The sequence below is a fragment of the Pithys albifrons genome, chromosome 30, assembly GCF_047495875.1.
Source record: "Pithys albifrons albifrons isolate INPA30051 chromosome 30, PitAlb_v1, whole genome shotgun sequence".
NCBI classification, from domain to species: Eukaryota; Metazoa; Chordata; class Aves; order Passeriformes; family Thamnophilidae; genus Pithys; species Pithys albifrons.
The window spans coordinates 1335156-1361728 of NC_092487.1; the positions used below are offsets into that span (position 1 = coordinate 1335156).

General features: G+C 53.2%; 1 protein-coding gene across 10 annotated transcripts in view; it reads right to left on the reverse strand.

Moving 5' to 3' along the window:
• MEF2D (myocyte enhancer factor 2D) overlaps positions 1-26573 on the reverse strand; it is a 77860-nt gene that overhangs the window by 21727 nt on the left and 29560 nt on the right. For all 10 annotated transcript variants that reach the window (XM_071579575.1, XM_071579584.1, XM_071579583.1 and 7 more), the window contains 2 exons: positions 13224-13518; positions 6856-7059 (listed from right to left, as the gene is read on the reverse strand). In XM_071579575.1, the coding sequence (XP_071435676.1) occupies positions 6856-7059; positions 13224-13277 (258 nt within the window). In that variant the 5' untranslated portion in view covers positions 13278-13518. The remainder of the gene's footprint in view (positions 1-6855; positions 7060-13223; positions 13519-26573) is intronic.

Below are 26573 nucleotides of genomic sequence, written 5' to 3' on the forward strand. Positions count from 1 at the left end.
AGCAAGGAGTAGCTCATCCCTGACAAAACCAGATGGGTGGCATTTCCAAACACAAAGGTGCCACAGGAAGAGCATTGCAGGACAGGGCATGTGGCACAGTGACAGCTGCAAGCTCTGCTGGGGGTGGCACAGGGGGCTGATGGTGACAACACTGGGCAGCAAACCCCACGCCAAGACTGGATGCACAAGCAAGAAAGGTCCTGGGTACTGCTGCATTGAGGTACATGAGGTGACATGTCCTCTTTAGGAGGAGTCTGGTGACCGCCTGTCCGGGCCACGCACAGGGGACAGTGACACCCCAAAGTCTCTCATTCGTGCTCAGCAGCCAATTGAGATCCACATTTAATCACTCAGGCGTTATGGCAGAACCAGCACTTGCCAACTTGGTTTTTTTTAGAAGTCAAAGCTACAGAATTTCCTGGAAGTCTTGGTCCCTTTTCATGCCAAATTCAGCAGGGGGGTGGGGGGGAAAGCCTTGACAATTCTCTGTCTTCCTAAACAGCAATAAACATCTCCATTCTGAAGCCAATGCCAACATGTATTCAGGAGTGGTTCTTCAATTACCTGTGAGCTCTGGGAAACACAGGGCTTGGAGGGGAAGTTTTGCTGGAGCGAATGAAAACCAGGATGTCTCCAGAAGGGCTGGGAATGCTGCAGCCAGGATTTACTCGGCACTGGTCCGCACGGTGCCACACGATTCCACTCTTCCCACAGGTCTGGCTCAGTGGATGCTTGTGCCAGGTGGCCACAGCCAAGCAATGGGCACCACACCCACCCCCAGACTGTTCCCCACCCAGCTGAAGCTTTTCACAGTATTTTCCATTAAAATTCCTCCTTCCCAGGCGCCATTTTCACTCTTGTTATGGGATTCAGTCGCAGAGAGGGAACATCCTCATCCAGGTCCAGCTCCAGCAGGGAAGGACCAGGCTCGCTCCTGACACTGTGTGGCATTACCAGTAATTCCTGCTACCTAATAATTATTAACTAATTACCTAATAATAATGACCCTGGATAATTCTTATACCTAATAATAATATTCCTAATAATTCCTGGTACCCCCAATTCCCCTGTTGTCTCTCTATAAAGAAAGACAGTGGGAATCAGAGTCACTACCATGAGCAGGCGATTCCCAGGGCTTGTTCTGCAGGTTCCTGAGGATTTTTCCCTATTATTTTTCTATTTTTGTACGTGTCCTTGTTTGTTCTCAGAATGGCCCAAAAGAGGAAGAGGTGCTGCTGGTGGGGAAGGAAAAGCTTTGCCTTTTATATTTCAAAACTGTTCTTTGTGGATTTTTTCCCAAAACCTTTTGTTTCACCGGTGCAGCTGAAAGACGGAAACTTGAGCTTTTCTCCAAGAAAAGTTTTTTCCTTTTTTTTTTTCCAGAGGCAAAATGGAAAACGTTGTTCCATGAGCAGCAGAAGGCATGAAGCTGCATTTCCTTTGAGGGCTCAAGGGACTCTCCAGTATCTAACAGGGGGCTGTGCCCATCTTGTCATGATCCCCTTCGCAGGGACAGGAACTGGACCTCTCATCTCTGCCCTCCCATCCCTGACAGGGAGTCGGGAAGGCAATCCCTCACATCCCTGGAAGCTCCTCTTCTCTAGAAACAGCTGCTGGCAGGTTCAGGAGCTGCAGGCACAGATGAGCCACCACCATGCCCTGGGACCCTCAAAGGAGGGAACCTCCCAACAGAATTTTCACAAGGTTTCAGCCGAGCAACAACACCCTTCTCCTTTCTAAAACCTGCAGCAGTGACACAGGCTGGGAGGTTTAGGCAGCTCCCAGTGCCCTCGGCTCTGTCCCACACGAGCCACCCAAACCAAGCACGGGGACGAGTGAGGGGCTGCTGCCACCACCTTCAGTATTTTGCCATTTCTAAGTCCACATGAAATCAACCCAGAGTGGTTCCCTCAGCAAGTCTGTCAAGGAAAGCAGTGGAATGGGGTGGACATGGGTCTGCTCACCCAGACCCTGAAACAGCTCCCAGCATCATCCTTCACCTTTCCCAAGGTCTTTCTCTGTGGGTCTAATACATTTAGTGCCCAACACTAAGTAGTAGTGCCTTGGTCTCCTCGCTCTTCCCAGCCATCAACTTCTTAAATCAGTTGTACCCTCATCGTCTGTGAGAACCACAGTTCCCTGCCAGGGTGGGTCTGGAGCATCACGAGCTGTGAGGGGGCTGCTGCAGTGCTGCCATCCCGGCTCCCACAGGAAACTCAGTGGAACTCCCAGGAAGCACCAAGGTGGTTGCCCATGGGGAAAAAAATCTTTCCTGGGCACCACAGTAACAGTATGAGCTGGGATTGGAACCTGTGAGCGGGGAGTGTAACCCTTGAGGTGAGACTGTAACCTGTGAGTTGGCACTGTGACCCCTGAGCTGGAACTGTAACCCAGGAGTTGGGACTGTAACTCATGAGCTGGGACTGTAACTCATGAGTTGGGACTGTAACCCAGGAGTTGGGACTGTAACCCAGGAGTTGGGATTGTAACCCAGGAGCTGGGATTGTAACCCAGGAGTTGGGACTGTAACTCATGAGCTGGAACTGTAACCCAGGAGTTGGGACTGTAATCCATGAGTTGGGACTGTAATCCATGAGTTGGGACTGTAACCCAGGAGTTGGGACTGTAATCCATGAGTTGGGACTGTAATCCATGAGTTGGGACTGTAACCCAGGAGTTGGGACTGTAACCCAAGAGCTGGGACTGTAACCCAGGAGTTGGGATTGTAACTCATGAGCTGGGACTGTAACTCATGAGTTGGGACTGTAACCCAGGAGTTGGGACTGTAACTCATGAGTTGGGACTGTAACCCAGGAGTTGGGACTGTAACTCATGAGCTGGGACTGTAACTCATGAGTTGGGACTGTAACCCAGGAGTTGGGACTGTAATCCATGAGTTGGGACTATAACCCATGAGCTGTAACCTGTGAACTGAGACTGTGACCCAAGCTGGGATTGTAACCCTGCTGTAACCCTGGCCACAGTGAGGGGCTGCCAGAGCTGCAGGGAAGGGGATGGGGACAAGCCAAGGACGGGGCTGATCTGCAGCGCGGTGGGACGGGAAGCACCGGCGGCAGTGAGTGAGTGACCAGGGCCTGAGTCACAGTAGGACACGAGTTAGAGCAGCACAGCTCACAGCAATCTGCTGCTCAGCAAGAGGTTTGGGACAACAAAATGCCATTTCCAGCCATACAGGCATTGGCTGCTGGTTCTTTCATTTTTTGACAAAAAAATGTGTCCCACATTTGTAGCTTTTTAACAAGATGATGTAAAAGGAAAATAATCCTACTTGAGCAGGAATGAAACCTAAATATTCCTGTTTTGGGGATCTCAGCAAGGTCTTTCAGAAAAGGGTTTTCCTTCTCATTCCTTCTCATTCTCTTTGCCAGGGTAAACACAGAAGACACAAAGAGGTTTTCAGGAAACCTTTCTGTCGCTGGGCTGCAGCCAGTGGAAAACAACTACTTTTCATATACAAGAGATGTAAAAGCAATTCTTTTCCAGCAGAAAACTTTCAGAGGAGAAAACCAGGGTGAGAACTTCCCATGGCAAAAACCCACCTAGCTCATTATCTGCCCCTCTTGCTGCCACCCCCAGGACCCCCCATTGTACCAGGATCCACTGCATGTCCCTCTTTTCCAGGAAATACTCTCACTCCCATGATTCCAGCTCACACAGGAGCACATTTCCAACCTGAAGAGGGTGAGAGAGCAGCAGGAAATGCAGAACATGTGAAAGGAAACGATGCCTGACCAGGATGTGGTTGACTTCCCTTTGAGGAGGGAAACTCAACCGCCCTTGGCTTTGGGGAAGTCTGGATGAGGATGAGAATGAGGATGAAAACACACCACTGGCAGCTGCCTCTGCACTTTGCCACCTCCCCAGCATCCTCCAAAATGCCTGATTTTACACATCCTGGTGAATGACAACCCCAGAAAGGAGAACTACAGGAAAATCAGCCCCCTTTCCCAGAACATTCAACCAAGGAAAGGACAGAAATGGCTGTGTGGCTTTAACTGGCTGCAGAGCATCCCTGTGCCTGCTGAGCTCTGCTCTGTCCAAGTCCCTTATCAGAAACTGGCACGTCAGCCGGGCTGCGAGGAAACGAGAAGCGACAGCGAGGAGCAAAGCCGGCATGATCCCAGGCCGGGCGCGCACGTGGCACCCAGCGTGCCTGTCTGGGGGCTCAGCTGTCCCCCCCTGATTAAGGAAACCCCCCTCTCTGCATTAGAGAGATTTTCTCAGACTTAAAAGCTCACAATGGCCAGGACTTTGCCGGGCATGGAGAAGCCGCAGGGGCTGCGTGGCTGAATCTCACTTGCAACAGCCACTGCCAAGCCTGGGAAGGGCTGAAATATGGGGATGCCCCCACAGGGGATGGTCCCCTAAAGGCAATCAGGAGGTGTGGAACCCTCTCTTGAACTGGGGCTGTGTGTGCTCATCCCAGAGCAGCTCTGCCTCCCACTAAACATCCAGGGGAATAAACCCCTCCAGGGCATTCCTGTGCAGCATGGGATAGGGTGCCTCTGGTGCCCCCCATAGAGATGCCCCTCCCCAAGACCAAAAATCAGGAGATCTCATGTTTACTGTTGTTTTAAAACATAATTTGGACAGAGCAACTCGTCCTGTGTTGTGGTACCAGCGTCCAACCTCCCGAGCCACTGCCCACTTCCCCTTCACAAGAAAAACAAAATTAAGAGGCTTCTGCCTTGATTTCCCCAGGGCTCAGCTGCTCCTCATCCTTCTCAAAATGCTGCCACAGCCACTCAGAGCTGCATCCCTGGGCAGTAAGGGGTTGCAGACATCACAGGGAAGGTGGGCCCACGCAGGAGCCCCTGGGAATTCACTTAAAATTGTATTTGGTGACAAATTCCCAGCCTGGACCTTCACAGTCTCTAAATGCTTGATATGGGAAGCTTCCAGAATGTGAAGATACTTTCTGGGAGTCAAGTTCAACCGGGAGCCACCAAGTACCATGAGATAAACTGGGTTTGTGTGCAGTGGGGACACAGCTGGGCTGGTGGGACCTGACCTGGGCAAAGGGAAATGGAAATCAGCGTCAGGAGCAGGAACGGTCTCCTGGGGGGGTGGACCTGGGAGAGAAACCAGTAAAAGTCTTAAAGCAGCCCTAACCCTGTTCCAAGACAAGACAAGGATGAGGAGGGAAGCCTGAGCTGCCTCCAGACCTGCCTGCACCCCAGTGGGTTTCACTCTGCAAGAGCTCTGCCAGCAAGTTGTGCTGAGCCCAGCCTGTTTGGGCTCTTTTTCTTGCCATCCATCAATATCCTTCCGCTCCCGATGTTCCCCTCCTCGGCTTTGGATGCAGATCCAGCTTTTCATGTGGTGCAAACACAGTGTTTCTTTGGGTGCCAAGGACTGTGTGTAACTTGTCGGCTTGGGAGTGTTTGCATCTTGGACCATACGGGAACAGAGAATGCTGCCCAAAATGTTTACGGTATTTTTAGGCCAAGACAAATCTGTTCGGCGCTGCGAGCGCCGCAGTCTGAGCATCCCGGAGAGGCTGCGCTGGCGAGCGTGGCAGGGAAACATGCCTGCAAAACCCCAGCATTTCCACAGTGAAGGGGCATTACCTGGATCAGATGGGTCAAAAAGGACATTTCTAAACCATTTCTGAGGCCCTACACAAACGTGTGCTGGCAGAAGAGTCTCCAAACCCCAGCAAGGGAAGGCAGATGCTTGGCCATGGCAGATAACCGGGTGAAAACCTCAAGTCCAAACCTCTCAAAAAGACACATTTCACAGAGGATAAAAAAGAAAAAGAAAGCAAGACTTAGGGGACAGGTTGGGTTTTTTCACTTCTCCTTCATGAAACCAAAGCCTGAGCATGCTGGCCAAGGGATTCGAAGGCAAAAGTGGCTCAGCCCAAATCCTCCAGCACGTGGGGCTGTGCCACTCCACCAATGGTGGCTCTGCAGGTGTTAATTGATGCCGTAATGCCACTAATTACCCAGCCAAGCCCTTTGTTTGCCTGCATTTGCCCAGATTTAATAGCAGCTGCCCCACACTGATGACCCCACAGCTCCATCTCTGCGGGTGCTGCCAATGGCAAGGATGTGACTGACGGCTGAGGCACTGCTGGCACCTTTGTGTGAGCCAAACACCGTGTGCTCAGGCCCAGTGATGCCCTGTCAGCAGCAGGGACAAGGACAAAGCAGTGGACAGGGCCAGCACAGAGGCATCAACAGCACATGGTGGTTGCACATCTCCTGCAATGCCAGAAGGACAGAGGCCTTGGCGTGAGCACAGTCCGGACATGGTGCTGGTGGCAGTGGAGGGGGTGAGTCAGACTGGTTGGGTTATTCCTTGAGACCCAGAAAATATAGATGGACAAGCCTTGAGCAACCCCACCCACCTGGGAGCTTGGCCATGCTTTGAGCAGGGGATGGATCAGAGACACCCAAAGTCCATCCCACCTGTACTCCTCTGTGATTCAGCTGCTCACGCCTCCCACAACACCAGTGTTCCTGTCTGAACATCCAGCTGGGGCAATGTCACCAGCTACACCAGGCTCCCCATTGTAGCAACCCTGTGAGCTGCGTCCAAACACAGCCTGTGGTTTGTGTGGAACACAGCACAGTCCCACAAAGCAAACCTGCACCTCAGTTTCAAAGCAATAGGTCAACACATCACTCGAGACAGCTTCAATTCCACCAGCCAGAACAGAGTACTTTTGTAGGCTGAACCAAAACGATGCAGAATCCATCTGGCACTGAGTATGGAAGGTCTGCTCGCTCCATCCCCACCCTGCACTGACCTCCTGCACCCGATGTGGTGCCAGACCCAGCCCTGGCTCCACCACAATGGCAAAGCAGGGGAGTGGATGGGTGGCCTCACCTCGATGATGTCCGCGTTGGTCCGGCTCTCGTGGGGCTCGTTGTACTCGGTGTACTTGAGCAGCACCTTGTCCATGTCGGTGCTGGCATATTGGAACAGCTTGTTGGAGTGGTTGAAGATGATGAGGGCGATCTCACAGTCACAGAGGACACTCAGCTCATAGGCTTTCTTCATCAAACCGAACTTGCGCTTGGTGAAGGTCACCTGAAAGCAGGAACAGCCATGGTGAGAAGCTCTGTCCATGCTGCCGTGGACCTGACACCTCTCAGAGAAAACTAAAATGACCACTGGATGAAGAGCAAAATGAGGGAATATTATGTTTCAGTTTCCCCAACTGGACCAAACCCCAAGCTCTCTTCACTCGCTTCCCTCTTCCAACTGGTTCATATCCCTGCCTATTTTGGGATCCTCCAAAAGCAGACACTTCACAAGCACAAAGATGATTATCAGCATTGGAAACCACATATTGCCAAATCAAGAGAAAATAAATTTCAGCAAAATCCCCAGCAGAGCTGCCATCTGTCCGGGGGCTGTGGGTTCTCAGCGGTTTTTAAGTCTAATATTCAAACGATGGAGATCTCATCCTTGCTCGCCGCAGCAGCACTGTGAGCACCCAACCTTAGGGGCTGCAGAGCAGGGGGCTCAGCCTCCTGAGGCTGCCATGGGGTGCCCACCCCACCCCTGACTCACTGTCCTGCTCACCAGCCCCTGCTTCTCTTGGGAGGCTGTGTTTCCCCAAGGGCACCCCGAGCCCCCCACGCTCACCCAGCTGTCACCTCACTGTTGCTGTCCCCGTAACCCTGTTGGGGAATTTTTCTGCATTGCCTGCCTATGAGGGGTCCCCTGTCCCCCACCCTGCCCTGCTGTGAGCTGGAACCAGAGCTGTTGGGTAACGAGGCAGCTTCTGCAGAACTCATCCTGGTGAGCTGGCTGTGGGCTGGGACCAGAGCTGGGTGCTGGCTTCCAACACCCACTCCAGCTGCTGGGCAGACATTGGGCTGCAATTCCCAGCCCACACTCAGCTCTCACTGCCACGCTCCTAACAGGACCCAGCTGGTGGGGAGAGAGCTGGTTTGGGGCTCCCAGTCTTGGCTGCAGCACAGACAGCTGCTGAGGGTCCCTCAGCCCCTGGGATGCCTGGCACGCTGCCAGGGAAGGCATGATGCTTGGCCAATGCCCTCTCAGGAAATAAAAAGCAGAACAAGACAATAAAAGGCAAGAGGTCACAGCTTTGCTCTAAGCATCACTCTGGGGGTGAAGCAGTCACCCGGTAAAGGGCTGGAGTTGAGCTGAGATGCCCCTGGGTGCCGAGAGCTGCTCCTTCATCACACAGGAGGGCTCAACCCCACTTTGGACCTCTACCACAGCATCAATTTTGCATCTGAGCAGCTTTAATTTGCAGAGCTGAGGGAGGAGAGTAAAGGAGGCAGCTGCCTTTGCTCAACACAAGTCAGTGGCGTCACAACCACAGTGCAAAGAGCTCAACATGGAGCTTCCCAGCCCACGCCAGCAATGAGGAGCAGTGCCACCACAGTGCTGCCAGCAGCACCAGCACATCCCCCCCCAGGGCCCCACACCCCTTGAGATGGAGCCAAGACCCCACATGTGGTGAGAGGGCAGAGCAGGAGCAGCTCTGGGTGCTCTCGGCACAGGGAGCTGCTGCCCCTCCTCACCATCTCCCAGGGATGATTAAGCAGTAACGAGATTCAGCTCTAATCGCCTCATCCCCTGGAAAGTGCACGGCTGGCACCCAGCACCGCTGTGCCCTCCATGTCTGCCCACTCTCTCCGCAGCCAGGCTGTGAGCGCTGGAGCTCACGTTGCCAACGCTGCCCCAGCCCTGGCACGCTCTGACGCAAATTCAATCACTTGAGGGCCAGCTCTGGTGTCATCAGCAATTTTGCCTCAGTGGCATCCTGGGCCTCTTGGCCACCCAAAATCTCTGCTGCCCCGTGCTGGACTTGGCTGCTTCTAAGACTGAGAGGTGGCCGTGCCACACAGCAATCATGGCCACACTGTATGCCCTGAGGCGGGACCCAGCTGTGGTTCTGCTCCTCCATGGCAGGACAGGCGCTGAAACCCACCGAGACCTCCCCAGCACTGTGTCAGCAGTGTCTCTGGTGCCACATCCCTGCCAGAGACCAGACACTCCACCACAGCTCCAGCGGGAACATGGCCTGGCAGGACCTGCCCTGCTGTCCCTGCCAGGACGGCCCCACAGCTCTGACTCATCCTCCAAGCAGCCCGAGGAGCCCCTCATAGGAAAAACACACGGTGTCTTTGCCAAGGCAGAGGGAACAGCCGAGGGTGGTTGTTTCTGCAGCTGCCAGTGTTGGGGTTATCTCACCAAAACACACCTTGCCAGGCACCACAAACCCTCTCAGCCACTGAGATCAGAGGCAGCAGGGTGAGGATGAGGTGTGTGAACAAAGGGGCAGCTCTTGACCAAGACCAGGAACAAGCTTGGTTTGGGTTTTGCCCTTGAGCAGCAAAAGAGAGTGTGGGGTCATCTGCCCCAAAACAACCAGCAACCTGGGCAGAGCCAAGCAGAACCCAAAGCACCAAATTACCACTCCACAGATGAGGGGATATTCCCTCTGTAGGCAGGGACAAGGCAGAGGGGCAACCCTCTATCTCAGCACCCCTGCTTCTTGCAGCGAAAAGCAAAGATTTACCATTTAGCCACCACACCACACAAAAGCATCACCTAACACTGCCTTGGGCATCCACCTGTGACCAGGGACAGAAACCCCAAACCTACCCCTGACGCTGTGCACGAGCCTGATCTAGAAGAATTAACCTTGTAAGTCTAAGAGGGTAATCAAATCTCATGCTTCAGGGCATAAGCCGATCACCAAAGGGGTCAGGAAGGAATTACTGCCCCACACTAGCAGGGGATTTTTGCCCTTCCCCTGATGCAAACCATATTGGCGGTTGCCAGAGTCAGCAGCCTGGCCCTGAAGGACTGATGGCCTGATCTGTTGTGGCAAATCCTCTCCAGTAATTCCTCTAATGACATTAGTGACTCTTACTTGCTCTCGTCCCCTGGTTTTGGCTGTTGCTGTAGTTCACAGAATCACAGACTGGTTTGGGTTGGAAGGGATCTAAAAACTCATCTTGTCTCATCCCCCTCCCATGAGCAGAGACACCTTCCACTGGACCAGACTGGTCCAAGACCTGTCCAACCTGACCTTCAACACTTCCAGAAAAGGAGCACCACAGCCTCACTGGGCAACTTCTGCCAGGGCTTTATCACCCTCACACAGAAGAATTTCCTCCTAATATCTCACCTAAATCTCCCCCTTTTCAGTTTAAAACCATACCCCCTCTGTTCGGTCCCTCCAGACCCTTGTCCCAAGTCCCTCTTCAGGTCTCCTGGAGCCCCTTTAGGCACCGGAAGGTCTCCACAAAACCTTCTCTTCTCCAGGCTGAACACCCCCAGCTGTCTCAGCCTGTCTCCAGAGCAGAGGTGCTCCAGCCCTCGGAGCATCTTCATGGCCTCCTCTGGACCCGCTCCAGCAACTCCATGTCCAGCAGGAGCCTCCATCTGAGTTTGTGGTCTGTGTCCCTATGGAAGGCAGAACATGGGACATGAGCAGAGTGGGACTCGCTGATGATGTCAGCTTGGTGTGAGATGCATGGGAAGAGCTTCACCTCACAACAAAGGCTCTGGAGAGCCCCTGCTAAGCCTTAACTCTCCGCAAGGTTCCTGATGCCTCAGAAACCCCAAATCACAGTCAGAGGTGAAATCCTCAGCAGCATGAGCAGAACCGCAGGCATCGAGAGCAGCTCTGCCTCCACCTCCTTGCACAGCCATTCTCCAGCACATCCCTGCCCTACTCCCATTCCCCACCCTCCCTCTCTCAATGGCGCAGGTGCTGTGGGAGCCACCCGGGCATGCCAGGGATGGTGCACGGAGCTGCCAGCCCTACATTTCCAGCAGCAGCCGCGCGGCAGGGAGCCCCATCCATAATTCATCAGCGCCAGGCTGCTCTGCTCCCAGGGTGTGGCACAGGAGAGCCCAGCGTGCCCCCTGCACCGAGCTGGAGCAGGGGGGCTGCTGTGGAGGCAGGGCTGGGCTGAGGATGCTCCCAAACTCTGGGTTTGAGCCAGCTTAGCCACCAGCCCGCAGCCTCGGCGGGCACGCACACACCGACACTTCCTCCTGCTGATCCGCAAGAGCAGGAGAGGGAGGGCAGTGAGAAGGAAGAGGTGGCTACAAGGAGAACTCACTGTAGCCTTTTGGTACTTAAAGAGGTTTATAAAATAGATGGAGAGCGACTTTTTACATGGGCAAATAGTGATGGGACAAGGGTTTTGAAATTAAAAAGGAGAGATTTAGGTGGGATATTAAGAAAGAAGTCCTTCCATGTGAGGGTGGGCAGGCCCTGGCACAGGTTGCCCAGAGAAACTGTGGCTTCTCCTGGAAGTGTCCAAGGCCAGGTTGGACAGGGCTTTGAGCAACCTCATCTAGTGGACAGTGCCCCTGCCTACTGGCAGGGGGGTGGGAAGAAATGGGTTTTAAGGTCACTTCCAACCCAAACCATTCCATTATTCCATGAGATGAAGCAAGATGGGACACTTCCAACTCCAGGGAGCAGATTCTGGCATTGCTCAAGTACAGTGTGGAACAGGAGGGTTTTCACCCCCTTTGCAGCTCCCGCTGTGGTGGGATGGAGCAGATCAGCAACCCACTGCCTGGAGCAGCCCTCCATCACAAAATGTCCCATTTTCCTGGTGTGTCCTTGTTTCCCAAAGAAAGGGAGCAGCAAAAGTAACTGATTGCAAAGCTGCACTGATGACCAATTAAACAGCTGCAGCTTTGCTGACACCCAACTTGAACAAGGCTGGAGTTTTGGGAAGCAAAGTGAGATAAGCCTTGCTGGGATGGGGAGCAATGATCCCACACTGGGTTTTGGAAGAACCAGCCCAGCCAGGGCTGCAGCTGCTGCCAGGGGAAAACCAGTGTCCCCCAGCCCAGGATGCTGAGCTTTGAGGAGAACACCTGACATGGGAGACAAGATAAACCCACAGCACGTGGCTGTGCAGAGCAAGTCCTGCTGCCAAATCCCACCGGGTATGGCAAGACCCCCATAAACAGTCCCACCACCCTGACTAATGCCTCCAGTAGGGAAGTGCCTCTTTCCTTTCCCAAAGGCTTATCCAGCAGGGCCAGGCTGTGCCACCCCTGCCAGCAATACCAAATATTTTCTGTTTGTTTAACTTCCAATGGGGCTCCAGTTGCTGCTGATCCCTCGCTCCCCTCTGCAGCGCTGCCCCATAAAATACAGCTTGACTCCTTTAATAACCCCTAAGGCCCTGTTTCCTCCTCATTATGGACATAAACCACCCCAGGAGCAACTGGGACATCACCAAAACCCTTTTGATGCTCATCCCAGCCCCCATCACCAAATGACACCATAATGAGGAAAACCTGCCTTTTCCTATTGTTTTGCTGCAGAGCAATAAACTGGTTCATCCAATTCTGTTCTTTGCCCCTCTTTAAGCATTAGGAATATATCCACACACGTTTGTTCTGGGTTTTTTTTCTGTTTTTATGCAATAAAAGCATCAGGAAAGAAGCGTGGCAGGCCACACTGGGGTGTGGTGGTTGCTGGACTAAGGGGAGAGGTTTGGATCTGCTGAGCCAAACTCCAGGAGCACAGGAAGCAAAGGGACCTGCCTGGAAGTCTTGTGGTTATGGGGAATACATTGATGCAGTCATCCCAGAGCAAACCTGGGCCAGCAAACAGCTGCTGCTCTACTGCTCCAGCCCAAGGAACACGGAAATTTGGGGAAAACCTGTTGGTTCTTTTCCCCTCTGAGATACACAAATGCATTTCTACACACATGCCCATGTGTGTGTGTGTGTCTCAGGCTTGGCTTCAACACAGCCCAAGGAAAAAAACCCTGGAGCTATGTAAGTTTTCAATTGAAAAAAAAAAAAGGAATAATTTGGGTTGTTTGCGTTCAGCAAAATGGATACTTGTTGTGGCTGTTTTTTATTGGAAAAACCACACGGAAAATGTCAACTGAAATATATTTTCTGCAAGACAAAAAAAAAAATAAAGAGAACCAAGTGGAGAAGATACTTTCTTCTGGAAAAGCACTTAGATGGAAATGGCGTGAGGAGCTCCAAGGCGAGAAGCAACGCCTGGGTGGGGGCTGTGGGGCAGTGGGGCTGCTTGCCTGGTGCTGGATCCGCCTGGATTTGGCCCTGGTTCTGAGTCTCACCCATCTGCTTGTTTTATGGGTTGGGAAAAAACCAACACCCGCGGCCCAAAATGGGTCATTTTGAAACAGAACCCTTAAAACCCCCAATGGGAGAGGAGAAGGGGCAAGAAATGAGCGGGGAGGGGCAGCACCAACCTGCCGATTGCGCTCGTCCGTGATCCGCTGGATCTGGATCTTTTTTCTCCCCATCTTCTCCGGAAATCCTCACCGCACCCGGGATGACTTCGGCTCAGGGGAGGGGAGAAGTAACTCGCTTTAGAACACTTTCATTAAAGAGTGTGGGGGGATTTTTCTCGGGTGGAAAACAAACCCAAAAAAGCCAAAACAAAAAAAAAAAAAGAGAGTTTTGGGTGGCTCCGTGCTCAGTTCATGGTACCCTCGTGCGTGGCCGGATCCAGTGGGGCTGAGCTGTCAGCAGCTGCTCAGAAACCTGCACAAGGAGAGAAACAAGGGTGAGACAGTCTGTTCCCAAATCCCATACAGGACCCAGCACCCTCCCACCACCAGTGTGGATCCCACCCCCCATGCCAGGGGGGTCTCGGGTCCTTCCTCTCGCCTGGCTCTGGGGCCAGAAAGGCTGCAGAGGGATTTATCCCCCCTGGTGTCAAAGAACCCCAAGGATGCAGCCCAAGACTGCCTGAACCACAGGACACGTGTGGGCCAGGCATGGCGACGCTCAGGGGGAGGAGGAGACGGCAGCAACGTGCCCATGAATCATTATTCCTCCCTGACACTCCAGACTTTTTTTTTCTCTTAATAAAGTCATAAGTAGTCGAGTGGCTGGTGATTAGCTTGGGCAATTTAAATCCGTCTCCAATTTCTGCACTAATCTTCAGTTTGGAATTTTAAAATGTCTTTATTTGATTACTTAAAAAAACCTTATAACCAGGCACAGAAACCTAATTCTTATGAGGAAGGAGGACTCTGAAGGCAGCTGAGACAGCCGAGCCTTCCATGGAGCTCAGCCACAGCCAGACACTGGATTTTTCCACTGATCTGGGGGGGTGTGGATCGAACTGGGAGTATCTTGTGCCCTAAGCTCTCCCAAAGGGGTGAGTGCCACAGGTCCCAGGGGACCCACATGGCTCCTTCCACAGCCTCAATCCGGGACCCCACAGTGAATCACAGGCAAAGGCTCAGCCTCCCTGGGCACCCACATCCCCCAGTGCCTGAGGCAGTTTCCAGATCTATCAGGGAACCTTCTGACACAGCCCCCCAGCTCCATTTCACCCCATTTCTCAGTGTGTGCTGCAGTGCAGTGAGGGGGACAAAGAGGGAACTTCAGCCAGTTCCACAGGTATGTTTTTCTCCTGGCTCTCTCTCTGAGTGGCTGGATAACAGCAAGTGATAACGTTGCATTTAAGAGGAGGTGCCCTGTGCCAAGAGTCAGGCAGAGGGAAAAGCCAGTCCCAAAATAGCTTCCTATCTGCCTCAACTTGGCAGTCCCCAGCCCTTGGTCTTGTTAAAAAAAAGCATTAAAAAAAAAGTTTTTTCTTCTGTCCCCTCATCCCAAGTCCACTACAGCAGCTGTAGCCAACCTGACCAAGCTCCTCCTGCTCCTCTGCCACCCTAGAGCAGTCTCAGAGACCTTGGCCCCGTCCTTTGCCTCCTCATCAGTCCATGCTCCAACAACAAACAAGCTCTGATGGTCTCCCTCACACGCTTGTTTTGGAGGTCACTGAGTCATGTCAGTCACTTGACCTTTTTGGGGGCAAAATTATTCATTGTGCATCATATTCTGTGGTTTCAGTGCAAGCTTGAGGAGCCCAAAGGAGAATGGGGAGACTTTTCCCTCCTTGCAAATCCACCATTTGCCCTCCCGGGAGGTTGAGAAACAGGGAGCACAGGACGGAGACTGGAGAGACAAAAGGCAGCAAAACCTGCTTTTTCCCTTTGTAAATCCCACCAGGAATACTCTCTGCGAGGACAGACCATACAGGGATGACATTTGCTTCTAGGATCATTATTTCCCAAAACTGATGCATATTTCCCTCTCAGCAGCGAATGGGAGGGCTGTGAGGAGCACTGTCACCATGGACAACACTCTGCCAGTGGCAGGGGGATGTCCTTCAGCTGCTGCTCCCTGTTCCTCTGTGGGCAGCCTCAAAAAGTCAGGTGCCAGAGTACTGCCAGTGCCAGACCATTGTTGATTCCAGAGCATCACCAGTTCCAGAGCACCACTGGTCCCACAGCATTGGCACTTCCAGAGCACCACTGCTCTGGATGGCACCAATGAGCAGGGGGTGCAGGTTCTGGGCTGCCACAAAATTATTCCCCAAAGGTTGGTGATACAGGAAGAGCTAAAAGGAAGATGAGCATTTTTCTTTCATCCACCTGGAGTGTCTGCTCAGTATTTCCCTCTCAGTGAGGCCACACGGCACAGACTCCACAGCCCAAGGCTCAGGGCCGAGGTGAGGACTTTGCATGCACAGAGAAACTTTGCAGAGGAGGAACCTTCCACCAGGTTTGCTTTGCTGCTTTTCCCTTTGGAGTTGCCATTTCTTTAAACTGTCTGAAAAATATTCACCTTCAGCATCTTCAAAACCACCAGCAGCAACACAAAGTAGCAACAGCTCTGCATCCGGACCCAGGGCAAGATGCTAATTCTTTCCGTGTGCTGCAGCTCTTGGACAGAGAAACCCTCTGAAAGACGGCGGATTTACTGTCCAAACCAGAGAGGAACTCTCCAGAAGCAACAATAAACACTGGAGAACAACGGGCAGTAAATTTAAACTGAGTGAAAGGAAACATATTTTAACACAATTTCGTTGTGGGACTTGTTCACAGGATGCTATTGCAGCCAAAAGCTCCACAGTGCTCAGAAGGAGTTGGGATGTTTGTAGGGTTGAGAAGATCCCAGTGCTGCTCATGCCTGCCCTGACCTCTGCACGAGCCGGCGTTTCTTGCATGGGAGTGGCAGGATTCAAACCACATTCTCCTCCCTGGGCCACAAATAACCCCCAAGTGTTTCAAGTCAAAACCCCTTTTCCAACCACCAAAAGAGATTCCTCCTGCTGCTCTGAATTACAACTCCTGCATCCTCAGCTGGATGAGAACCACTGTCCCAGCCTCGGGGTTTGCTCGTGCCACTGGGCAAAACTCTCCTTTGGATAAAGGCGACTTAACAGTTTTTCGCTCATCATCACAGGGAGAAAAGGAGCTGCCATGGGATGCTCTTGATCCCTCTCCCCTGCACAGGAAGGAAAACACCCCATTACAAGGGCAAACACCAGATGGGACAAAGAGGAAGGATGAAGAAGAGCATGGCATGTTTGCTGCCCTCCAAATGCACCCAACAGAGGGGATTTCAAACTCCTCCCTTTTCTCTTCATAATTCTGGTGTTGGAGTTGGGGATTTTGGGGTGAGTTTATTTGTTTTTAGGTTGGGTTTTTTCCCCATCGTATTTTTAAACCCAGGTATTTTCATGTTTCCTGCACAGGTGGCTGTTTCAGAAAGTCCAACCACAGACTTGAGTTTCTGATCAGCACCTGGAAGCACAAAAAACCTGGAGAGCCGCCTTTGTCCCTCCAGGCCAGCACTGCCACTGCAGGCTCAGCCCCAACCCAAGAGCACCCCCTCTGCCCCTGGAGCTCCCTCTCCTTCATCACCAAACCACTCTGGTCCCTGATTGCCCAGCCTGAGGCATCAGGATTCCCCAAGATCCTCCTCCATGATCAAGTGCAATTTAAGCACCTGAACACGTATATGGCCAAGCCCCCAGAGTGCAGGGCTGTTACAAGGAGTTGAGCTTCTAAATAACTTTTAACTTTTGGGTTCTCAGGTGGTTTTATTCAGTACAATAACCCCAGTCATCAAAACACCTTCTCTTCCTTCTCAGACAGCAGCTCCTTTCTCCTGAGCCTGGTTTTCCAAGGAAACCGCTAAGCATCCCAACGAGGAGGGTCCAAGGGCATCGAAGGGGACCACAAAAAAATCACGGGCACTTCACCGGCAAAAAGCCACCCTGTCCCTCTTCTGCTCAGGGGAATCTCGGCAAGGATCAGGGAATTCAGCATCGCCCCGGGGGAGGCAGCGAGAAACGCTGGGAGAGAGGGAGCCGCCAGCTCCGCATCTCCCTCTCCCGCCCCGCGCCCCCCCGCGCTCGAACAAGTGTGACTATCACAGCAATTAGCACACATGCCAATTAACTCCGAGCAGGTGCTGGTTAACTCTGTGCTGAGTAATTCATCCCCGGCTCACAGTAAATTGCTCCAAATTGGAGAGACGGGAGAGGGAGCGGAGTTAGCATTTTGCAAATGGGGGAAGAAAGAAAAAGCAAAGAGGAACCTCAGCTGGGAGATGTTTTTACAAAACAAGGCATTTGGGGGGCTGGATACCCAGCTCCAAGAGCTGGGGACACAGAAGAGCTGGTAACTCTTCCAAGTCTCTATTTCTGGATTTTTTTAACTTACTGTACATATTTCTGATCTATTCTACCTACTTCAAAGTGGTTTCACCCTGGCTTTGCACAACCAGTGGGGTGCTCTGCACCGCTCTGTAATCTGTCACTTTTTCATTCCTCCTGAACAGCCCCACGTTTCTCTCGGCGTGAGCAGGGACAGAGTCTCACATCCACTTTCTACGGCCATTTGCTATTTTTAATATACTTTTATTGCATCCCTTTTTAGTTGCTCCTTACTAAAGTTAGCACGACACACCAACCCTCTCCAGGGCGAAGGAATTCAGCTGCCCTTCCTTAACACCCACCTTGCAAAGCCGTGTGCTCTCAGCACAATGTCAGCTGAGATAAACCAAACCTTGGCCACGCAGCTGCAGGGGGAACATCAAAAAGACGAATCCAAAAGCTTTAGGAAGATAAATAAAGGCAAATAAACGCATCCTTTCCAAAAACGTATTTTTCTTGGGAGCTCGTTGTTTTTCCCGGTGTGTGGCACCACATTCCCCAATCCACTTGTGCCTGTGCAGGAACACCCAGCAGAGGCAGAGACACGAGTGACAGCAAAATTGAGGTGGGTTCAACATGGCACTGGTTCAAGGGATGTTTCCCCCACCTCCATCCCCAAACCAGGGCTGGTGCCATGGGGACGTCCTTGGCTGTGAGGAAATCTGCAAAGCCACTTCAAAGGACAGTTAGAGGCTGGGAAAAGAAAGGATGAAAAAGGGAAAAGAAGAAAAAACGCTGCCCTGTGAAGAGGCAGCTCATCTGATGGAGGAGGTGAATGGGAGGATCTTTGATCATGGCACAGAAAGTCCCAGTTCGGAGGGAGAAATGCAGGTGACAGGCAGAGCACAGCCCAACCCAGCACCTGCTCTGCCCAGGCCCCCAATGGTCTCACCATGAGATCAACCCACCCTCTGCCCAGGATTTGCAGGAATTCTCCCAAAGATGGGTTTGTTATTACTTGGTTCCACCAAGACAAGGGGCTGGCTGAGAGTAACAGGTCTGAATGCAGGGGCAGGGTCCTCCCCACCAAGCACCCACCCCCAAGAAACAAGGCACCCAACAGGACTGAATTCACTGACCCCAGCCCAGTGGGACCAACACATTTTGGGGGGCCTCAGGGTTTATTCACATACAGAAATTACTGCAATAACACATCCCTGTCTTGCAGCATCCTCGTGGGAGGAGGGTCATCGCAAGAGAGCTTTGGCACACAAGCAGTGGGCACATGGGGTACAAGGTGCAGGGTGTTACAGAACTGTAGAATGCTTTGGCTGGGACAGGACCTTAAAGCTCATCTCATCCCACTCCCCTGTCATGGACAGGGACACCTTCCACTAGACCAAATTGCTCCAAGTCCTGTCTAACCTGGCCTTGAACAGTTCCAGGGATGGGAAAGTCACAACTTCTCTGGGCAACCTATTCCAGGGCCTCACCACACTCACAAACAAGAATTTCTTCCCAATATCCCATCTAACCCTGTTCTCTGGCAGTGGGAAGCCATTTCCTCTTCTCCTGTCACTCCAGGCCCTTGTCCAAAGTCCCTCTCCAGCTCTCCTGGAGCCCCTTTAGGCACTGGAAGGTCTCCCTGTACTCTTCTCTTCTCCAGGCTGAACAACCCCAGCTCACCATAGCAGAGGGGCTCCAGCCCTCAGAGGCTCCTCCATGAATCCTCTGGATTCACTCCAGCAGCTCCACATTCCTTTTGTGCTGGAGAGCTGGAGGCAGCACTGCAGTGGGGTCTCCCCAGAGCAGAGGTGCAGAATCTGCTCCTCATCTGCTGCCCACTCTGTGGGGATGAGCCCAGCACAGCACTGGCTTTCTGTGCTGCTGGTGCACGTGGCCAGGTCATGTCCAGCCTTTTGTTCACCAACAACCCACCCTGTCCATCCACTGACAGTCCAAGAGCCCACATTGGGAAAAGCTGCTGTGCTGCAAACCAGCCCACAAGCTCGGCCTGCCACGGAAGTGGTTTCCATCCACCACACCAAGTCCTTCACCGCCCTGTGCTTGGGCGTGGGAGAAAGGGCCGAGCAGAGGGAGGCAGCGACGATGCTCTCGAGGTGTCAGTGATACCTTGGAGGTGGTGAGTGCAGCCCCCCTGCCCTGCTGCATCGCTCCCCACCACAAACCTGCAGCACAGTCTGGCCACACTGCCCCAGCAGCCCCCAGCACACCTCTGACTCTCCACCCACTGCAAAGAGCCATAAAAGCAACTGCAAATAAAGCAGCAACCGCAGCCAAAGTCTCCGAGCTACGACTGAGTCCTGCACTGGCACAGACCAATAGAGTCACTTCCCCATCCACAACCAGGGTGGGATCCCTTCCTTTAAGAACAAGGATTTAGCTCAAGTCACCTCTTGAACTTGCCTGTTTAACTGCAGTTCTTGCCTTCCTGTTTCCTTTCTTGCTGCCTTTTGTGAGTTAATTGTTGTTTTTTTAACCATCCTCTGTGATGACACCAAGGACTCTCAGCTTCCTTCTTGGTGGTTTCTGGATCTGCAGGACCAACTTCCTTCTCCTCTGCAGAGAGGGAAAAGTGCTCTTCCCTAAAATACAGTGACTGTACTCATGTTAATGTTGGATTTCCTCTCCAGCAAAGGCACCAGCACGGTGCCAGCCATCACCCCAGGGACAGACCCGAGCCAGCTTTGCTGCAGGACAGGGGGGCAGTGCTGGCAGAAGCAGCTCCGGCACCCCGGAGGGATGTGGCACCCCGGAGGGATGTGGCACTTGGCAGAAATGCAGTACCCACACGGCGAGTCCTTGGCAGGCCAGCAGGCAGCAGCCAGCGCATCTCCAGCCCCGCTGCACACACCGTGAGGGACTTCAACTTGCCAGCTTAGCATTGTTTAGCACCTCTTTATCTACAAACCGAGATCAAAACCGCACAAACACGCTCAAGTCTCCTCCAAAGCTTCTATTCTGGTTTCAGGATGATGCTATCTGGGTTCCTGTGTCGAGCCTCCAGATGCAGGCAGGGGGAGGGGAGAGGAAGGCGGCCGAAACATGGCCTCAGAGCACACCTCCCGCTTGGAAATGCAGCTGTTTGACCCTCCCAGGGGCCAAATCCCACTCGCCTGGCAGGTGCCAACCCAGTGCCAGGCTGCCATCCATCCCACGCACCTGATGCCCATGGCAGGGCCCCGATTTCCCTGAGCTGGGCACCAAACCAGCACTCAACTCCTCCTGCCTGTACAGGATCGGTCCCGCCGGCTGCAGGTACAAACCTTGGGAGCTGAGGGGAGTAGGAGAGAGGCAGCATTCAGTCAGGCCTCCAAGGAATTCGAAAAAGACACATATATTCCTGACCCAGATTCAGGCGCTCTCTGGAGAGAAGCAGATGCCAACTGCACAACCAGCTCTGCTGAGCTGTAACAAAACCTCGCGCGGTGCCAAGCCCGGCAGAGCACGGGGAGAAGCACAGCCCTGATGTGGTGCTGGAGAGCCAGAGTGTGCTGCACAAGGGCAGGTGAAAGAAAGGATTTAGGGGCAATTATTAAACCAGGTTGATCTTCTCTTCACCTGCAGCACTGTGGACCCAGGCAACACTCACAAACAAGGCTGTCAGCACAAGGACTGGAGGCAGCACCCAAACCAGGCACCCTGGTCCCCTGCACCCCAAATCCCCCACTTTTATCCCTGAATCCCCCACTTTTATCCCACACCACAGGGATGCCATCATATCCACCACACCAGGAGCACATCCCAGGATGGGGACATGTTCTGCAGAGTCTGGGTGACAGCAGGGACAGCCGGTGACCTTCTCTGCACTGCCAGCATGGCCAGAGACAGCAGAGGCTGGAGGGGACATGGGAAATAGAGGCTGGGCAGGAGCCTTGGGCAAGGTCACTGGCAAACCCAAAGTCCTGCTTGGCTGAAAGTCAACCTGAGAACCACTGTCACCCCATGCCAAGGACAGGACACAGCCTCCAGGAGGAAAAATTCCACAGGACCAGGACAAGCAGGGACTTGCAGCCCCTCATGCCACGTGGCTTCCCAGGGTGGCAGCTGGTCCTCTCTCCTGGAGGGAGATGCCGTAGGGAGGGACTGGCAGGGACGAGCTGCTGCATAGCTTGGCATTGAAATGGAGGGCTGAGACAGCCCCTTGCTAAAGTGACCTTCAAAGCACCCCGGGAACAGCAACCAAAGGCTGATGCAGCTGCCAGAAAAGCCCCATGACCTTGAGCAGTGACCTTGGCAGTGGCATACTCACAGCAGAAGTCATCCACCACCCTGAACCTGGCTCTGATCTCCAAGGTGGCTCAGTGGCTTCCCTGGGTGTGCACACCCAGGCTGGGGCACCCTGATGTGGTCCCATCATCCTCTTTCTTGTCTGGGACCAACCACTTCCACAGGGCAGTCCTGTCACCTCCATCCCCATCCCCATCCACGCTCCATCCTCATCCACACTCCATCCCCATCCATGCTCCATCCCAATCCACCCTCATCACCACCCACCCTTCCACTTTCCATTTCCATCCACTCTCCATCCCCATCCACCTTCACTTCACTCCCACCCACCCTCATTTCCCACCCATCCTCTGTGCCCATCACACCCCTTTTCATCCCAAACCACCCTCCATCCCCACAGTGGAGCAACCAGACCTCCCAAAAGCCATTCCCTTTCCCCCATGTTCTCTATCCATAATCAGCTCCAGAGCTGAAGACCAGGGATAATTTTCCCCTCTGCACTAAGTAGGGTTTTCTAAATGATGGGAAGCGAGAGCCCATTATCCGGCTCCGTCGCCCACCCCCACGGCTCCCTGCAGGGCATGAAATAACCACCTGCCAGCTCCCCGGAGCCCCGCGCCGTGGCAATGAGATCGCAGCTTCCCCTGTCACTATTGTCAGAGCAAAATTTAGATACCTGGTAATGAGGAGGTTTAATATGACAGATGAGAGGTTGACTCATTAAAAAGAAGAGCGAGAAGGAGAGGGAGCTGAATTTGGGGTTGGATCCTGTGCTCGTAAATCCGGAGGCTGTCACAGACATCCCCGCACCAGTGGGGAGCAGGAGCAGCTCTTCACCTCAACCCAGCCCCACAGAGGGGACTTAGCAGGTGCTGAGACCATGGAGAGGAAAGGGGAGGCATGAAGAAGGTATATGTGGCTAGAGATTTTGGGGGCACCCAGTTCTGCTCTTCAGGGAGTTGCCTTCCCCTCTGGGGTAGGGAGGTTTGAGCCCAGGAAAAGCCTCAGTGCCCAATGGCATCAACGTGTCACACTTTGAGGGTTCTCCTCTCTCAGTGAACAGTATGGCAAGATGCAAACCTCGGGGGTGGGGGCAGCCAAGGCTCCCCACATTCCCAACATCATTCCCCACCCTCTCCGAGGCACCCCCATCTTCCAGGGTGCACCCGCCCCCCAGTGCAGCCCAGCAAGGACCCTGCTGCCAGCACTCTCACTATGGCCACTGTCACCACTATGGTCACCAAGGATGTCCACGACTTTTGAGTCCCAAAACACAACACTGCAAAGGGGGACAACCACTGACTTCAGCTCCCACATGGGGGGCAGGATCCCACCACTGGGACCCAGTGGGGCTCCCAGGGGCAGCTCAGCAGCATCAGGGCAAAACCCTGCCTGCAGGGAATTTAGGGACTCTCCATGAAGGGCATGGGATTTCCCCCAGTAGCAGAGGGGACAACTCTCCCATGGTGGGTTTTACCCAGGGGAAATTCCATGAGACCTGACTGTAGGTCCGGGCCATCCACAAGAGCCCTGGAAATCCACGGCAGCTCCGTGGGACATGGCAGAGAGTGAAAATGTCCCAGGGGAAATACTGCTCCTCCCTCCCCTGTCAATGTCACAGGGATCAGGGATGTGTCCTATGCAGCCAGCCTGGAGCATCCTGCTGTCACCTTCCCTTTGCCCAAGAGCAAGTGTGGCAGAAATCATGGAATCCTAGAATGGTTTGGGTGGGAAGGGAAGTTAAAACTCATCTAGTTTTAACTTCCCTGCCATGGGCAGTGACACCTTCCACTAGACCAGATTGCTTCAAGGCTCATCCAATCTGGCCTTGAACACTTCCAGGTATAGGGCAGCCACATTTTCTCTGAGCAACCTGTGCCAGAGCCTCACCACCCTCACAGCTTAGAATAATATCCCATGTAACCCACCCTCTGGCAGTGGGAAGCCATTCCCCTTGTCCTGTCACTCTGGGCCTTTATCCAAAGTCCCTCTCCAACTCTCTTGGAGCTCCTTTAGGCTTTGGAAGGGGTTTTAAGGTCTCCCTGGACTCTTTCCTTCTCCAGGTTGAGCTGCCCCAGCTCTCTCAGCCTGCCTTCATCTCCATTCCCGTCCCACACCCAGGGGAATCCCATCCCCACCTAGAGAGGGACTCCCCCAAAGCAGCTTTGCAGACCTCCAGCACCAAAGCCCAGTGCAAGGTCAGTCTGGGAGCCAAAGCTGCTGAGAGGCCAAAGGTCCCCCATTGCCACCCTCAAACACAATCCTCCCTCCCAGTGCACAACCTCTGCAGCACTGCTCCCAAAGGCTCAGCCCTTTCCCAAGGGCCACCAAGATCTTCCAAACCAGCCTCTCAAAACCACTTCTTTATTGGTTTTTCACCCCCAAGCACTGGTGAGTAACAGCTGTGATGCCCAAAATCATGGGGCTGCTGATTTTATTTGCATCTACCAACTGCTGACTGCATCCATGCCCAAGGCAACTGCCACTTCTGCTGGGTCCAAAGACATGGAGGGAACAGAGAAGCAGATATTGCTCCTGCATTGCCCCATTCCAGGCTCTCCATCAGGGTTTACACGTCCTGAGCTCCTGGGAAGGAAGCACCAGGTTCCTCAGGAGCTGCAGGATCCATAACCCATCTAGGGTGTGGAGCAGCTGGTGAAGAAGCCAGGAGCTTCCCATTGCTGGGAAGGAGATGGTGGTCACCAGCTCCACTTGACCATAAGAAGGATAAGAAGCAAAAGAGCTTAATTTGTTACTGATACAGCAATGCTGATTACTGGAATGCTGATTACTGGGAGGGTGATGCTGCAGCAGAGCTCACCAGAGTCCCTTGGAGTGATAGATGGGCGAGATCTGGCCAACATCACCAGGAATGGGCAGAACCAGGCTCCTGCCTCCATCCCAGTGCTCAGACTCAATCATCACAGCTCCAACATGAACCTGGCACTTATAAGCCTGGAAACAAACCCACAAAAATTGTCATCCTGGCCATCTGCTTTTCTCAGAGCTGAACATGCCCATCCATCTTTACACTTTCACAAAACCCACTTTGGTCTGTAGTCACAGGATCACACTCGGAGTGCACTGACATCCAACAGCTGGGAGCTCACCACCAGACAGAGGTATTTCACTGAATAAAGGAAACAAAGGGCAAACCCAATGCTAGTTATTTCAGACTGTAACAGTATCACAACCAGAGATCAAGGTCCTGGGCATGAAGAGCCTTCACTTGGCCCCAAGATCTACAGCCCAAGCAGGAGGAGGAGCCACCAATGCCCATTGGGAGGCACAAACCACAGTCTGACTGCCATCAAACCCAGACTGAACTCACTCTAAGCAAAAGGGAAGAATCAGGACAAGAAGCCACATGGTAAAAACTTCCTCTTTTCCTGCACTGCCTTGAAAACACGGCGTCTCCAACCCAGCACACAAATAACATCAGCCACAACCAGTGCTCCAGGGATCCTGAACCAGAGCCCAGGCACTGGAGCAACCCGGGGTGCCCAGAACTGTGGCAGCCAAAGGCAGGGTGGGCACAAACCACATCAGGGTTCCTTGTCCCCAGCACGAATCTTGGCTGCTGGGACTGGGGGATGCCCACTGTGCCCGAAGGCTTTGCTGTCAGCCGGGACAGGATCTGGCCTCGCTCCCGGCTCAGCCACAGCTTGCACCCACATGCATCCCGAGCCGCATTCCAGCAAGCTGGAGGGGTGAGGATCCAGCCCCAGCTCATCAGGCAGCCGAAATCCATCGGGACAGCTGGCTCTCAGCTGTTGCTGCTCACTCACAGGACGCACATTCTAGTCCCAGGCGCACAAATCCTGTTCCCCGGCTCCCCGGCACCGGTCGGGCCACCACAGTGAGGCCACAACGTCTGCCAGTCCCGTGGCCATCAGTGTCAGCCACAGACAGACCTGCTGTGTGATGGTTCCCACTAGAGAGACACAGATTCATCCAGAGCCCATCCCAGCACACATCCTCAAGGAACAGTAGAAAAAAGTATTAAAAGGGGATTTTTTAATCCCAAATCCTGTGTTTCAGAAAGGATGATTTAGGATTAAGCTGAGCCCTTCCCCGTGGTGGCATCAAAAGCTACACGCCAGAGGGGGTGAGTTTGACCAGCCCTGGGCTTTGGAGGTGCAGCTGCTGCCCACGTGCCCCTCAAGGACATCCCAGGACATATTTGGGAGAGCGATGGGGACGCCCAGCCACTGTCAGAAATGCCAAAATTTGACACCTTCCAGAAGCACCCATGTCTGGCACACTCCACAATCCCACTCTGGAGCACCACCGACATATGGGTACAGCTGAGGCCAAGGGCTTGGTCATGGGTCCCAGTTGGATGATGAGGGATGGCAGCAAAGCCACTGAGATGCTCCTGCATCTGCAGAAGAGATGCATCCTGAGGGCAGAGCCATCATGAGTGCAGGACTGTCACAAACAAACACCGGTCATGATTCCTCTTGGAAAAGTGTAAGTATCAGGAAAAAAACCAAGGCAGTTTCTTGTGCATACATGAAAAAGCAGGGAGAAAAAAAGTGAGGCATGAGTTTGCAGGTAGAAATAAAAATATTTCAGTCAAAATTTTTGCTGAAGGGTGGAAATGTAAAATTGGGTCAATAGTTGCCCTAATGGGTTGTTTGTCCATAAGAGGAGGAGGAGAAGGAAAGGGCTCTGCAGCCACCATTGCCCAGGGCAGTATTGTGGGCAGCCACTTGGTTGCAAAAGAAGAAACCCAGGATCATGTAGTAGCTCCCACAACAATGGGGACCACCCTGTGACAAGTTCCCCCAAGTCAAGCAGAGGGCAGAACCCACCTCATCTACCCCTTGTGGTGGGTAAAGGGTCATTTTTAACCCAAAGTGCACAATTTGTCCTCCAGCTCTGG